Below are 16,473 nucleotides of genomic sequence, written 5' to 3'. Positions count from 1 at the left end.
ACTGTAGAAGGTTGGGAATGTACCCTAAAATTAACTTCATTTGATTGGATACTAAAGAATTAAAGCATTAATGGCATATGCCTTCATTAAGTTTGCAGTCTGTAGAATTATTGTGTTAACTGAGCTTTCAAAGTCTTACGTTGGTTCATCAGATGCCGTCTTAGTCTCTTCCAGCTCCTGAGCTTGTTTGAGCCAAGGATGTTTGGCTTCCACTGGGAACCTCTCTAAAAGACAAATGAAACAATATCTTTCATGATATTGCCACAGCCCAGCAGATTATTTTTATAGAGTCCAAGTATTTTTAGAATGTAACTAACTGAAAAACATTTGAAGAAAAGGTAACCTTTATTTCACTTACAGGAGGGGAAGCATGCAATTGGTACATTCTTTTTAAATGTCTATTTTACCTCTAGGTTTAAAGCATGGCACTGGAACAACACATTCTTCCTTTATGTGTGGTTTTAGTTGGGGATTGCATCCTCCTGTATGCTGCCCACGATGATCATTGCACAATACCACTCTGTACCGCAATCCTCTGCCACATGTCACTGTGCACTAAAATATACAGACATGCAGAGTGGTAACACATGATAGCTTAGGTATTAACAGTGAATATTTCTTCCTGCCACTAGAGTGCATGTCTTATTGTGAAAAATACAACATATAAACATGAAAAAAATTAATAAGGTATTGTTAAATCCCCTAAAACAACTGGCTTTATGGAATGATAAAGAGAATTCTGAATATCCTTCTTTGAAACTCTTTGAAAAGAATATTCATGTAAAAATATAATGGAAATATTTGGCTCACATGGTGTCAGCGAGTCATGTAATTTAAGGACAATGGCACATTGGTTGGGGAATTTCTCACCACCTTCTGAGCTTTTAAAACATCCAAAAACTCTCTGTGTGCCATTGCTGTCAGTAGACCATTATTGTACCTTTTGTTCATTGTAATAAATGCTGTGACATGTTGTGTTGTTGTTTTCTCCATCTGTACTTTTGTCTATTGAGGAAAAATAATAAACCTAGCAGATAAATTGGGTTTCTCTCTTATTAATTTATATATTCTCATGTGGTAAGGTTGAACAAATTCTGCCATGGCAATGAATCTACTAGACATTGTTACCAAAATGTTAACCGTTTCTGTTTTTAAATAATAAACAGTTTGTTTATGTAAGGAAATGTCCCTTCCTGTAATTGAGATTATGAAGAGTATTTACTGCCTATGGTTAAATACAGCAGGATTCCATTTGGTTGTTGTCTTTCACACAACCAGTGTGGATGGCTTCTGTGGAAGATTAGACTTGATTCAATCTAAGGGTCTATGTGACTATTTTACCTGTGACCACTCCATTGCCATCCACTTTGGACAGTCAAAGAGGTTGCATGTCTGCATAATGGTAGGCTTAGGGGCATACATGCATTTCCATTCTTCCACTTGCAGTATTTCTCCATGCATAGTCTCCTCTACACAAACAATACTTCTTCGTTGAATGCCTCCTCCGCAAGACACTGAACATGCTGTCCATGGATTATGTTCCCACCTAAATCAGGGGAAAGGAATGTTTAAAGGTCAGTTTTAGCTAAGATATGAGAAGACAGCTTTATGTCACAGACAGATAAAACAGACCATCACAAACTATTTACTGTATATGCCATGAAGCATGTCGATATAATGCAAACTCACTACAAAGTTATATACATACACATTAGAAACATATTATTGATGTCAAACCATAAAAAACATACATAAATAAACATATTATTGATGTCAAACCATAAAAACGTATGTAAATACACAAACTTAAACAGAGAAAAATAGCAAGACAATTTTCATTCTCCAAAGACACTTTTGTTCAGCATGTCTGATGAAAAGTTTAGGGCCACTGCTATGTCAGGAAAACTGGCTCAAGACTCAAGATTTTTCTGTGGCTTTATTGTTGTGTTTCTACAGAGCCAAAAGTGCAGTCCATATCTGTGTATGTGATGGATTTAACTCTAAAGCCACAGATCATCAATGGTTGAACAAATGATGGCATCTCACAGACTTTTTGGCTGCACAAGGCTCAGGGGTAAAGATTTAGGGGGCTTTCTGTTATTAAGAGGTTGTAATTATAGGTCAAGTGCACATAATAGCATTGTTATATGTTGAGTGGAAAATTACCCCCATGATCTTTACCAAGTTAATAGATAGTTAAACTTTCTTTGGACCTTTAGTCACCTTTTAAGTATTGCAAGTTCCTATCATATGTACTTATACAGGCAACTAGCTTTTTTATTTCTACTTTGCAAGTCATGAAAGTAGGGTACAAATTAGACTTAGCTGATGTTGCAATAGTTGGAAAAAACAGAAAGAAATGTAAATGAATAGGTCATTTAAGCTTTCAATAAGCTATATATTAATTATTGTATTTAATAGTAACAAATAAGATACTTGTACTCAGTTCTGTAACACATATTTGCTTTATTGTTAATATATTTCTTTACTTTTAGTGCTGTATGTTATAATATTATTGTAAAGTATTGTGTCACTTGTAGGCACTGCATACATAAATAATTATTATAATGATTTATACATAGAGTGCAGAATGAGTCTTGAATTTGCACAGTGCGGTCATATCTCTTGCAGCATACCAGGCCAGAAAGAGATGCCAAGGGCTCTGCCACTAGCTTTGCACTTCAAATGAAAGCACTGCCACTGCAGAAAGCAATGTGTTGTGTTATGACGTTCAAGTTCAATGTAGAAGCTAGTTGCCACTTTCTCTGGGAAAGTCCACATTCACTTTTATTGCCCTATTGTTAGGGAGGGGTAATAATGATTCTCATACCTCTAACACAGGTGTATCTAGAGTAACTGGACTTGCTGAGTAATCATTGAGACATTTCACTACTCACCCTAGTAGTTTTTTAGTTCAACTGACTGGTACGGGAAGTTTTCTGCACTAATCCAATCACAATGGTGTAATGTAACTATTCGGAGAGGTGACAACTGAGTTTATAAACTAAGGACTTCCCAAACCAGTCAGTACTGAAACGTGTTCAATGATTACTCAGCAAGTCCAGCTGCTCTAGATGTACTTCTACTAGATACACCATGACCTGGCTGAATGAAAACCTTCATAGACATCTAACACCGGTGCCTCCAAAGTCTTACCTTCTGCTCCAGCACAGAGATTCAATGCCCATTCATTTATCCTCACATATAGCCAACAATATGTCTGATCACTTAATAATGATGACTGTAAATGATGATACAGGAAAGGACCTATTTACTCAATGGAGGTAACTTACTATCTTAGACTTTAAATGAACTCTATTTAAAAAAAAAGAGCCAGGTTTGTGGCATGGAAATTCCATTTTTAGGCAACATTTCTTCACCTAGCTTACATGGTAAAACTTTTGATATGAAAAGCTGTATAAACATGATGATTTCAGAACATTTTAGATCCCTTTTAGCCAATAAAATATTGCCTTTACATCACATTTGTTATGTTTCATCAAAAGTTTTACCCTATAAAGATTTGAGTGGCTAGCATGGTACAACACCAAGAAATTGGAATTACATAACATAGTAACTAAAGAGAGAAAAGAAAAACCCACTTAGCTATGAAACATGTGTGCTTCTTTGTACATTGCATGGATGTTTATAAAGTTTTTTTTTTCTCCTGTTCCCATTACCCTTTATCAGCTCAATATATTCACTACTTATTTTGCCAAAAAAGAAGCACCAAACATGTGAGGCACCTTTTATTTTTTGGCTATTATAGGAATAAACAGTGTACTTTTTTGTACGGTGTACTTTTTGGGAGCATTGTTTGAGTACCTGCTCTTTATTTTCTCCAAATTCCTAATTGAATAGAATTAGAATTTAGCAATGCACCTTCATCTATTACTTATTATTTGCATCACTTCAGGTTCCCTTTCTTTAATTTTTGAATGAAACATGCCAGGAATGTGTCTGTAAGGCAGCAATCCTAACTATTATGCCACCACGTCTTTATGAAAATAAAGTATAGCTGTGCATGAAAGCTGAACTGTAAGTTTATTTAACAAACTCTGGATAGTTGCGCATTGGTCATTTCTAGTCTATTATCCAGGGACATCTGACACATTATCGAGCAGAAGAAGTGTAATGTTACACAAATTGTTACTGCATTTTTGACTGCTTAGCAGCACAATGAATATATAGTGTATTGATTTATAAGCAGCTCTTCATTTAGCCTTGTACACAAACGTTCTCTGAACTTTTTCTCTCTCTGATAGCAGCAAAGTATTTTTTATGTAATGAAACAGGAATATGATAAAGAATTTGGCACATTGCTAAAAGATATCACTTACGTCAAAGCGCAAAGAATGTTTTCATTTCAACATACCGTGGGAGAGGCTGGAAATGGTCATACGGCATTATCTCCTTAAAACCATCACTGCAAACACACAAAAGAAGTAGTCTGTAAGTTTCTCCTTGTCTCTAATGAATACTTATAACAACCTAAGAGCCAACCTAAGAGCCAATAACGTCTACTTCAGATAGGTCCAGTCTGCAGCGCTGAGCTGATAATGGACTAGAAATATAGCTATTAAGCATTTTGTGGTAGTTATAGTAAAACAACCTCTGGTTGGGCCACAATAAGAAACCACAGAACCTGTTTTAAAAGAGACTGAAATAATAAACAACAAATGGCCTTTAAAGATGAGACTGTAAAGACAGGAATCTACGTCTTGCTTTTATGAAATAAATAACTGCTGCTGTACAAATTGACACGTGGTGTTTGTCAGCACTTTGACAAACGGTTTCCCCTTGGTTTCCTTTGTCATCATAATTAATTTTGCGGTGTCAGATTATATGAACTGTCTGTGGTCAACAGGTTGAACACAGTTACAAGCTCTTCAGATATCTGAAACATTCCCTTCTCTCCACAGAGGCCACGTCGTACTGTCTAACCCATGTAATGACCGATTACATGCTGACTAGAAATGATGGCTCCACTGTTGTCAGATGTAGGGTGAAGGTTCTGACACACTGAGGCATCAGAGAAGATGGATGTTGTTAGTGCTACAACAGTGCAAGAGATTTCTACATTCTCTCTCTTTCTCTACCATATGAAACAGATGTCAGTCTGGACATGTGATTGCTAAAATAAAACAGAATTCATAGAGAATTTTAATGAGTTAGATTGTAATTTGGTTTGACTAAGCAGCCATGCGTGTTTCCCTGCAGACAATGATGTCCAGACAGAAGGGGTCTTACTTCATAACTTCATGTAATATCTATTTATGTAGGACATTTTCTCTGGATAACTGCAAATGTTATAAGTAAATGTTCATGTGTGCTTAGTGGGGGTTTCAGGAAATGGATTGTTTGAAATCAGGAAGTAGAAATATTCTGGAGTATTTCAGTAACTAAAAATGTACCTGTCCACCGTTGAATTCCCTGTCAGCTTTGCGTGCTATCACTCAGCAAAATGTAATGCCCAGTCTGAGTATACAGCACACTAGGGGAAACCAGGGACTATCACTTAGCAAACTGTATATTTTACTTTGTAATAAGCATTTTATGAAAGTGTATGGTAGCAAATAGTTTTTGGGAAACGTCTTAAAAAGAAAAACATTAACTGGAACCACTGAACTGCAATTACTCCTCTGAACTGTAATTACTTTCTAGCTAACATACAGACCCCTAATTGTTCATAATAATGGTTAATTGGTATGTACTGAAGCTAGAATGTCCAATTTCTACTTTGCTATTAAAAAGCAAAGTCAAAACAGTCTAAATTGCCCCAAAATGCTCCCCCATTTATGGCAACGGTAAATGTGTGAAAAGGTAAGCACTGACAATATTCAAATGACTGGGGAGTGATCTGGGGCAGGTTGATGTTACATTTGTGCTAATGCTTATATGGAGAATTAATTTTACCTGCGGGTAATCAAACAGGAACAAATGCATTTTCAGGTAATCTGTTGCCTGTGGGGAGTGAGATTTCACAAGTGTCCTGTTGCCATTGCCCTTTACCCCAGCACTAAAGAGTGACTAGAGTTAATCAGAACACAATGGCTGGGGGGTGGGGGGGCACTTGGGAGAGTAAGGAAATAGCTTGCCTGGCATAAATTTCAAAATCAGATATAAATAGATCTATTTGTTCTTTTGAAAGACAGACTTCATCACACAATTCTACCAGAATAGCACTATGAACAGAAGTGTATTGAAAAACACATATTTTCCCAAAACAAGAATTTGCCCATGCCAGAGCTACACACTTACCTGGAAGGACAGGGCTCCATGTTACATTCCTTCAATTTGGGTTTTGGCTTCTTGTTTTCAGGATAATAATGACAATAATGATCATTAACAGTCCGATTTAATCGAATGTCCACACATTCAGCAGAATTTAGTTGATACCCTGGGACCAAATAGACAGTAGTAAGACAATTTTCTTTAATACTTGTAGGGAACATCTAATTTGTTTCATGAAAAATGTAGTGGTGGATGTAGAAGTAAAAGCAAAAAGTATAGGTGAAATAAGGGAAGAAGTATAGAAAATAAAAGGGAAAGTAGTCAATATAATGGTCAAATGCAAATTCTGATGACAGATCCTCTGGCAATAAATATGCCCATTCTAATTCATGAAAAATGCACAAACTATGATTCTGATTTGCTCTTCTAGCCTGCCATTTCACTAAATATAAATGTCTACCTTGGTGAAGATACATACTGTACATGAATAAAGGTTCCTTCATATTTCAAAGGAACCTGAACCGAAAGCATTGCTGTTTTTCCAAAATCTGCTTTCTTAATTTTGCATGGAGTAATGCTCAGACATATAACTGTAGAACAAGTAGGGTTTGGCTTAAGTTATATTTGTTATATAGCTATTCACAATGTATTTCTTAAAAACATGTTGGTTATAAATCTCTAATTAGAGCTAGCTATGTATATGCTCAAACAATTAGAATGACAAGCAATTAGATCCAATTCATTACATAATACTATGCCAGTTATCTTAATGGAACTTAATGGAAATTCATGACAAATGAAAGGAAGCCAGTCAGTCATGTCTGTCAAATAATTTTGCATGCATTTCTCTCATATTTGGTACTTTATCGTATTTTAGGGTCAGGTCAGCTTGCGCATATGTCTCAAGCCTGGGCACAGAGAAAAAACATATGCGTATCACCATACATAATTTGTTTTACAATGGCAGCTTATAACGATGAAAGGAAAGATTAGCTATTTCCCACAACATTTTATGCACTTCTTTGAATTTTAAAATTGGTTGTGTGAACTATCATTCAATACTAACATGTCTGAGGGTTTCAGTGGAATAATGAATGTACCCTTCCTGTTAGTGTGTTTCTGGTAAATATAAGCCTGTCTTCCAATTATGTAATAATAGCTACATTTTATTTAAGAAAGAGTCAGTGGTATAAAAAGAATTTGTTTTCTTTTATTGTAAGGGATATGACACAAACAGCTACTTGTTGCGCCTAAAAATGCTATAAAATGCCCTGCCAAAGACAATGAGAACTGTCTCTGATAACACGTAGTGACAATTATCAGCATTGTCTAGTTTGTAGCTGGCTACAAGTAGCACCGTGTATCATTGTCCTACTCTACTATGCAGCCAAATTTTTTCTATACCATAGCAAAAGAGAAGCTTGCCTTTTTCTGTATCTACTCAGCCCGTGAAACAACTATTCAGATGAGGACTTCTGATTATGCCTATAAAGATGGTCAAAACCCTGTGAAAAATTAGAATAGCTATATCTTTTAAACAAATACTATACATATTTTTTCTATATGTAGTATAGTTTTTAGTATAGTTTTCTACTACTAACACATTTATTTCACAACTGCTAATTTAAATTTATATTTGTATTTATACATATTGAAATATAATGACAACGTAAAGAGAAAATGAACAGAGACAGTAATAATATGTAAGCTTAAGTTATCCTGCAGCAGTGTTCATTTTTGGTCTCCAGACCATGTCAGATTGCCCCATGGTGTCCATGGCTAAACAGACTAATGGAGTTCTAACTCATCAGATGCCCTGAGCAGTAACCTAGGGCCCACCTAGCATGTCTATAACCTGTATGGTGTGGATGTTATGCATTTGGATCATGGATCTGATCACCTCACTTCATTCTGATTTCAGAGGCCCCACCTCATGGCTGTGTTGCCTGTGGCTCCAGCTCTAAGGGCTCTGGCACACGGGGAGATTAGTCACCTGCGACAAATCTCCCTGTTCGCGGGCGACTAATCTCCCCGAAATGCCATCCCACCGGCGAAAATGTAAATCGCCGGTGGGATGGCATACGCGGCGGCGCGATTTCCTCTAAAGGCCATCCCACCGGCGATTTACAATTTCGGCGGTGGGATGGCATTTTGGCGAGATTAGTCACCAGAGTGCCAGAGCCCTAATGGGTTAGCCTGAGGTGGAGGGAAGGAAGGGGGTGTGTGGGCCACTGTTAAAGTTACACTGTTTTTTAAACAATATTCTTAGGTTGGAACCCAAAATACTACCTAGCCTAGGGTCCCAGTCTATTCTGGGAGCTAATTAAAGATTTTTAAAAACAATAAAAAAATTCTCTCCAGTTGTTATCTGCAGGGGGGTGGTCTGTTCCCCACCCATGACAGAACTGATGCTTTGTGAGAGAGAGGACAAGCCATAATAATTTGATGGCCATTCTTTTTGCAAACACACAACAAACCACTATAAGTTTTTGATAACGATGAAAAATAACACATTTTTAAAACCACTGAAATATCACCCCTAATATTTTCTTTTAAAGCATTTAAGGTGTGGGCTGAAAATTGGGCTGGGGATGAATTTATTGTTTCAGCATCTCTTTGGGTTGCTAGCTGCTGTGTAATGTTTTGACTGTAACCAGAGCTGACAATTTAAGCATCTGCTATAATTTATATAAGAAAAGACATCTGTTATTAAACCTTAAATTAACATAATAAACATATTGTTATTTAAGGTTTTATCTGAATGTAGATCTTGTACTTGGCTTATATGTCTCCTTTCAACAGCATAATGTGCTGCCATGGCTACATTACCTTCACTCATGATTTTCAAATTGGCAGATTCATCAAAAACCACTCAATACTATAGGAACTCAGTAATTTCTATCGACATCAGTGGGTGTCAGGGCACATGAATCGTGCTCCATGAATACATATGATAGAAAATTACTGGAATGGCTCAGGGTTGTGGGCGTAGGTTTATGGTGTAGTAGAAATTTCACAGAAAATGATTTGTGACAAAAAGCTATAATTATGTCAGTGTAACTTGTAGTATCATTTTCACAGACACTTTTGATGACTTTTTTTGTCCTAATATTTATTTTATTATGTATACCAATATTTATTTTATTTAATATTTGTATTCGATTATTTGAAATATCTTTTCTTTTTCCTAAAGCTGCTCTATGAAGTACAGTAAAAGTTACTAAGCACATTATGTATTATTGTGTGGAGATGTGTATGTGTTATAAAGCATTGGGGGGGGGGGTACAGTAGAAGTTTTAATATAAAGATAAGAAGTTATAAAATGCACTAAAAGGGGGTTTGTTTTAAACTTTAACTTTTGGTATGATGAGAGGAGAGACAACTAAAATGTGTTTTAGAGTTATTAAGGGTAATTTAGTTACTCTCCTGTTCAGAACTGTAGCAGCTATTTAGTTGCTAGGGTCCCAATTACCCTTGCAACCAGGCATTGATTTGAATAAGAGACTAGAATATGAATAGGGTGAACCACCCCCTTTAAGATCACACTACTTTATGATGTATATTTTTATCTATATTATTTAATTTTGGTTTAGATTTTAGTTGCAATCTCTTTTTAGTTGAACAGTTTTAAAAATTGTGTAAAAAATAATAATGAAAAAACAACAAAACACAAATACAAGAGTATTGTAGAAATGATACCTATATTGGCTAACAATAAAAATACATTGCAAGCTTTCGGAGCTCTAAGGCCCCTTCATCAGGCAAAATACAAATGAGAACTGAAATGGCACAACATTTATACTGATAGATCAGAGAGAAGTGTTTACAAGCAATAAATTAGGAAGTTACAGATAGATAGAGATAACTTGTGAAGATAGTGAAAGTAATTAAGGTTTATTAGGGTGGGTTGTAAATAGTCCAGGGGTCTGGATTCAGTCAGATCAGATAGTGTGACATGAAACCTGACCCCAAATTAAGGCCCTATCTTAATGTGTTAAATAACTCCATACATTTGAATTCATAGATCTTCCTTTCTCGTTCAGATCCAAAGCTCCCTTTTAGAATTAACACCTTCATGATAATCAGGACCACAAGCTTCAGGACATGAAGGTGTTAATTCTAAAAGGGAACTTTGGATCTGAACGAGAAAGGAAGATCTATGAATTCAAATGTATGGAGTTATTTAACACATTAAGACAGGGCCTTAATTTGGGGTCAGGTTTCATGTCACACTATCTGATCTGACTGAATCCAGACCCCTGGACTATTTACAACCCACCCTAATAAACCTTAATTACTTTCACACAAGTTATCTCTATCTATCTGTAACTTCCTAATTTATTGCTTGTAAACACTTCTCTCTGATCTATCAGTATAAATGTTGTGCCATTTCTGTTCTCATTTGTATTTTGCCTGATGAAGGGGCCTTAGAGCTCCGAAAGCTTGCAATGTATTTTTATTGTTAGCCAATATAGGTATCATTTCTACAATACTCTTGTATTTGTGTTTTGTTGTTTTTTTATTATTATTTTTGACACTGGCTAACACGGTACTACAGTTTTTGTTTTGTAAAAATTGTGTAGAATGTAATATTACAAATGTAAAAATAAAACAAATATAATCTAGAAATAATAAATGGCTTGAAGCATATATAAAAAGAAAACCGGGTAATAACTGACGTAGTGGTGACTCACCTCCTCCGCAGGTCACTGTGCAGGGAAAGAAGTCTGTCTGTCTCCACTGGTGGCTAATTGGTTGGTAGAAATAGAACTGCACAATGCTGTCTTTAGGTGCTGCATACTTGATCTGGAGAGGTTGGAGATTAGACATACCATATTAACTCACAGAACCAATTAATTAGATTTTTGGGCTTCAATCACCCCATCATGGTGTTAATACTTGTGAGAAAACGTTGCAAAACACATATCATACAATATTTGATCAAAATCATACCCTCCATAATACGTAGTGTGGAATTAGGGAAACACCATGGCAGAACTGGAATTGGAACGTTGAATTAGCTTTTAGTATGTTATAGAATGTCCTATTCCTAGCAACTTTGCAATTGGTCTTCATTCTTTGTTTTTTATAGTTTTTGAATGATTTGCCTTCCTCTTCTACAAATTTTCACTGCTCTGTGATTATTATTATAGGTCCACGTCAGTCCAGGTCAGCAGGTGACCCAATACACCCCCCTAAGTAGGACACCAGAGCTGTTGAAGCAGCAAGAACAGACTGCCACAATGCCTTTGTTTTTACCGTTATGTTTTCTTCTTTCTAATCCTGGGCTTGGGATATTGGGCAGGTTTTTTCTTGTTTTAAAAAAAATTATTTTATACAAATTCTAAATAGTGCTATGCACATATATTTAGTCACAGTCATGTAGACTGGTTGGGTGTTTAAGGCAAAGAGAAATAAAATAACTAGCATGGCCCTTTGTGGAATTCTCGAGTGCCTATGTCCATGCTGTTGTTCTTTTCTTGTTTACGTTCCCTGTGCTGTTGGTCTGGGGTTGGTGCACCTGGACCACTTTGTCTTCTTGGTGAGTTAACCCACTTTTTGGTTCCTATGTGCCCCTTTTTGATTCATAAATAAAATAACCTGCCCTGGACGCCAAGGAGATGATGCAGAAATAGGACCCAAGCTTTCCTGATTCAGAGTCTCCTTTTAAAATACCTTGCATACATATATAGGAATACACTGTTCGATCAAAAGATCAAATATTAGGATTTATATTATGTTTGGCGGTCAGGCTTCTTTTATTCTAATGAGGCGTTAAAGCATACCTATGGCACATGATTAACAGACAGGTTTATAATTCTATCCATGCAAACTGGGTTTTACTTACATGGGTTTGCTATGTAGAACAATGTTAACAAGTGTTAGGTGTTTAAGAATAAATTAATCTTGTTCAAGGCATAAGGAGTTAAAACACACATAGCAGGAGGGCCACAGGCATACATAGGAACATAAAGTACTATGACATAGAGACACTTATAGGGTCCTATTTAGCAATATTCGTATTTGTACAAATGTACAATTTTTATATTTGTTTTCTACTTCAAATATCCTCAAATTCTAATAAAACGTGAAAGTTACCATATTCATTAAAGAATCAGAATTAAAAAAAAGTCAAATAACACTGTGAAAAAAAACACATAATACCTAGAATTTGTATAGTGATCATCATTTATAATGGGTCGACAAGCTTACAAAAAAACCCCAAAACTCATAAATCTCAAATTGAATAAATAGTTTAAACTTTGCATAGGAAAGCTCCCATTGACTTCTACATGACTTTGCAAGCTTTCAGATGCTGAAGTTTTACATTCAAATTTTTGTCCTTTTTTTCCTTATTAAATTTTAAGCCATAAATCAAATCCATGATTTTTAATGCAAAAAAACTCAAATTGTGAAAAAAAAATAAAAACCCCTTAGATGTAGGACAGAAAAAAAAGGTTATGTTCCTTCCAATTTCCTGTGTAAGCAAAATGTTGTGCCAAGGAAGGAAGGTAGGTCTGAATAAGTCTGTGTTTTTTTAACACAAAATTCACTTGCTGTACCTTTTGTGCAAATGCACAAGCACATGGCTTAGGGAGGACAGAAAATTATAAATATACAATGCACACAGACACATACAAGAACAAACACACAAATACAAAAACAAAGAACAAGAACAAAATGCACTTGAACACAGAAACAGGGGTGTGCAGAGAGAGTGAAAGAGACAGACAGAGGAAAGAATATACACAGACACACTTTAGAAAGAGAGGCCCACAGATACTCTCTAAGGAATGACATAGTAGGAAGGCAATATCCCTTAACGGAGGTGAACATAGATTTTGATGTCACATATGTCTGGTTATTTTTTTTTTTCTGTGCATGTTTTGTTCAATAGAAATAGTGAGAGGCAAACTATCAGAATGTGAGCTGTCACAGAGAGGACAGAGTGGACTGCCTCCATTGTATAGGTTCAGTTGCACGATTCCACCTGGTCATATTCAGATGGTTTTACAAATGAGTTCTTTTCAATAAAGAAGTACAGGTATAGGACCCGTTATCCAGAATGCTCGGGACCAAGGGTATTCCGGATAAGGGGTCTTTCCGTAATTTGGATCTCCATACCTTAAGTCTACCAAAGAATCAATAAAACTGCAATTAAATCCAATAGGATTGTTTTGCATCCAATAAGGATTATTTGTATCTTAGGTGGGATCAATTACAAGGTTCTGTTTAATTACTACAGAGAAAAGGGAAATCAGTTTTAAAATTCTGAATTATTTGATTAAAATGGAGTCTATGGGGGATGGGCATTCCGTAATTCGGAGCTTTCTGGATAACGGGTTTCCGGATAAGGGATCCCATACCTGTATAACATTTTAATCCAAAGAAAGCCTGCCAGATTATTACCCTCAGGGTAATTTTTGGAACTCTCTTCTATGAAACATAATTTTTCTCCTAATTACAACTGGTAGAAAAGAAGGCTAAAAAGGAGGACTTAAAAAAACACTGGCCTTCTGGTAGCAACATCCAAAAAAGTTCAGGAAGTGAACAATTATGACAAATTCAATCCATGCAGCTATAGAAGGCCATAAGTCACTGAAAATATCATTTTGCTGAAACTTTAGCAGTAACGTGAGACAGCTAAAATATATTTCCTTTGCTCCCTGGTTCCCACTGCATCCGTTTAACAAATTTTTCAATGCTTCAATGTTCTAAAAAATGTATTTTGCAAAAGATTCTGTTTCATACTTAACCACGTGCAAGGTATGTTTCTTGTTTCAAGATTGCTGCAAGATACTCTATACCTGCGCACAGTCAACAGTCAGCTAATCTGCTGTAAAATTTTATGGGGCTGAATTGTGTTAACCACAAAAGAAAAAAGTCACAGTATTCTAGATTGGTATATGTATATTACAAATAGGATATCAGAACAAAACTTTACATTCCAGTCACTTTTTAAGGATTTCTGACATTGGGTGCCATCACCTATTGTAGGTATTTAGAAAGTTTAGGGTATCATAAAAAAGCTCAGAAAACTCTTTACTCAGGAATCCTGGGTAGAATTTTCTTGGCAGCAACTTGTGGGCAAATCATTTTTTACTTCTCTGCCTTAAGCTATGTTAAAAACCAGTATACTTTGGATACTATGAATATATCTGTACTATACAGTATATATTTACATTAATTGCACACCCCTCCATATGTAATCAAGGGCACTATATTTGCTCAGGTGCAGTGACACATAGCAAACATTGATTTTAGACAGGTGACTAGTAAATGCTAACTGCTGATCAGTTACTATAGGTTACTGCACCTGGGGAAATTTAGTTAAATAAGCCTGTAAGTGTCATTTGTGACCTCAACAGCAGCTCTCTTTATGTAAATTAACCCATACTCAGTTCTGCATAAAACCCCATTCTGTGAAGGTACTTGTGTCAAAAAGCACTTCCATATAGTTGCACTCACACCTGCTGCCTACCTCCTGTTCTGAATCAAGGGCTGCTGCACTTATTGACACAGAGGAATCTTGAAGCTACCACCACCTTTTGGACCAGGTGGTAGCTCCACGGTTTCCTCAGTGGCCTGTTTTATGTGCAGTGCACTTGTGTTTAACAAATTGGGTGCACACATCACTCTTACACTGAACACTGGAAATGCTGCCAAGCAGACTTGGAAAACAATTAGTGCAACTGTGCTCAATTTACATCCAAATGTGCACACAATTATGATAGTTTTGATGAGATTGCATCAGGTGCAGCTCCCCCTGGCAAGGGCAATACCGGCACCCATGTAAATAAAGGACTGGACCAAAACCAAATGTGGCTGCAATAAGCAGAATACACCAGAACCCAATTACTGTCCTGTGGGAAGAATTGGAACACTTACTCTGTGCCATGCCTTATCATCACATCATTGGCCAACAATGTTCCAATATCAAAGACCAGATGCAGATACGATGCAGAGGAGGGCATGGCCTGCGCTCGGCGGATAGAAGACGTGTTTTAAGGCTTAGAACACGTCTTCTATCTGCCGAGCGCAGGCCACGCCCCCGTTTTTTTTTTATTAAAGATTTGGCAGCGAGCCAGATGCAGCCATCAAAAGAGCCACATCTGGCTCACGAGCCATAGGTTCCCTACCCCTGCTGTACATGATCCAAAACACATCATTACGTCCAATCATGTTTGAACTGCATCACTTGGCATTGGGGGCCTTCACTTGCCCCCTTTAAGTCCTCTATCAGAAGCCACATTATTTTAGGAGGACAGTGCTCTGTCTCTCCAACTCATTTTGCTGAATTTAGTATAAGAGCCTGCAGTGCCTATGCCACAGAGGATCAGTGTTTAAAGCTATTTATAAAATTATGTAGTTATTTAAAATTCAATACCATTATGGCCAGAATGGCCTTTAAGACGCTTCCTCTGAACATTGAAATGTTTTATTGTGGTCTGTATTATTACACTTTTACTTTTTATACACTTGCATCCTCCTTTCAAACCAATGTTTCTTTAGTATATATAGCATACTTTGCAATAACATAACAGAATAAAAAGGAAAATTATACTTCCCTGCCTTTTAATACTATTACCTTAATGATGAAATCTGCTCGTAGTGGGCCAGGTATTTTCAGTATTTCCCTCTCAGAGCCCCTCTGAAATTCCACAGTTGTGTTTTCTATCACGTAAGAGCCTGGGCTGGTGAAGCTATGCTCCCCACTTTCACCCTGCAAGGTTTTCGATTCGATAACTGAAAGAGAGAGAAAATCCACAGATTCATAAAAAACACAGACATTTAAAGAATATACATTTCAGAAAAGGCTTTCTACCAGGAAAACATCAGATAATTATTGTCTTTTTTGGGATTCTTTTTCCAACATGTGTAAGAATACTTAGATGTTTAACCCCTTCTGCAGCAGAAGAGTCTCTAAAGATGTGAAATATTATTAAATATTTAAAAACTGATTGTAAGCCACATATTACTACAAAAAATGTACAAGGTTGGCCTTCCTCTGGATCAACTTAAAGTTTCAACAGGCTGTACTATCGCTACATATGTGTTATTATGATATCATACACAAAAGCCATGAAAAATCTTTTTAAAAGGTGCTTAGTGATATCATTGGTTATAATCAATGCCACATGACTCACTGAAACTTGAGTTCCACAAGCTGAATAGCAGCACTCAGCCTGAGCTCCTGTCTTTATGTGGTCATGGAACTTCTCAGTGACTTCTAATATC

At 36.4% G+C, this 16,473-nt stretch overlaps 1 protein-coding gene across 4 annotated transcripts in view; it reads right to left on the bottom strand.

Annotated features, from left to right (window-relative positions):
- adamtsl3 (ADAMTS like 3) overlaps positions 1 to 16,473 on the bottom strand; it is a 283,620-nt gene that overhangs the window by 57,423 nt on the left and 209,724 nt on the right. For 3 of the 4 annotated variants that reach the window (XM_031899211.1, XM_031899210.1, XM_012959518.3), the window contains 7 exons: positions 15,824 to 15,981; positions 10,929 to 11,040; positions 6,262 to 6,400; positions 4,376 to 4,426; positions 1,342 to 1,546; positions 408 to 555; positions 140 to 224 (listed from right to left, as the gene is read on the bottom strand). In XM_031899211.1, the coding sequence (XP_031755071.1) occupies positions 140 to 224; positions 408 to 555; positions 1,342 to 1,546; positions 4,376 to 4,426; positions 6,262 to 6,400; positions 10,929 to 11,040; positions 15,824 to 15,981 (898 nt within the window). Of the gene's footprint in view, positions 1 to 135; positions 225 to 407; positions 556 to 1,341; positions 1,547 to 4,375; positions 4,427 to 6,261; positions 6,401 to 10,928; positions 11,041 to 15,823; positions 15,982 to 16,473 lie in introns of those variants that run through there. The other variant, XM_004912620.3, reaches the window with a different exon arrangement.

The sequence above is a fragment of the Xenopus tropicalis genome, chromosome 3, assembly GCF_000004195.4.
Source record: "Xenopus tropicalis strain Nigerian chromosome 3, UCB_Xtro_10.0, whole genome shotgun sequence".
NCBI classification, from domain to species: domain Eukaryota; kingdom Metazoa; phylum Chordata; class Amphibia; order Anura; family Pipidae; genus Xenopus; species Xenopus tropicalis.
This window is presented reverse-complemented; position numbering and strand designations above follow the sequence as displayed.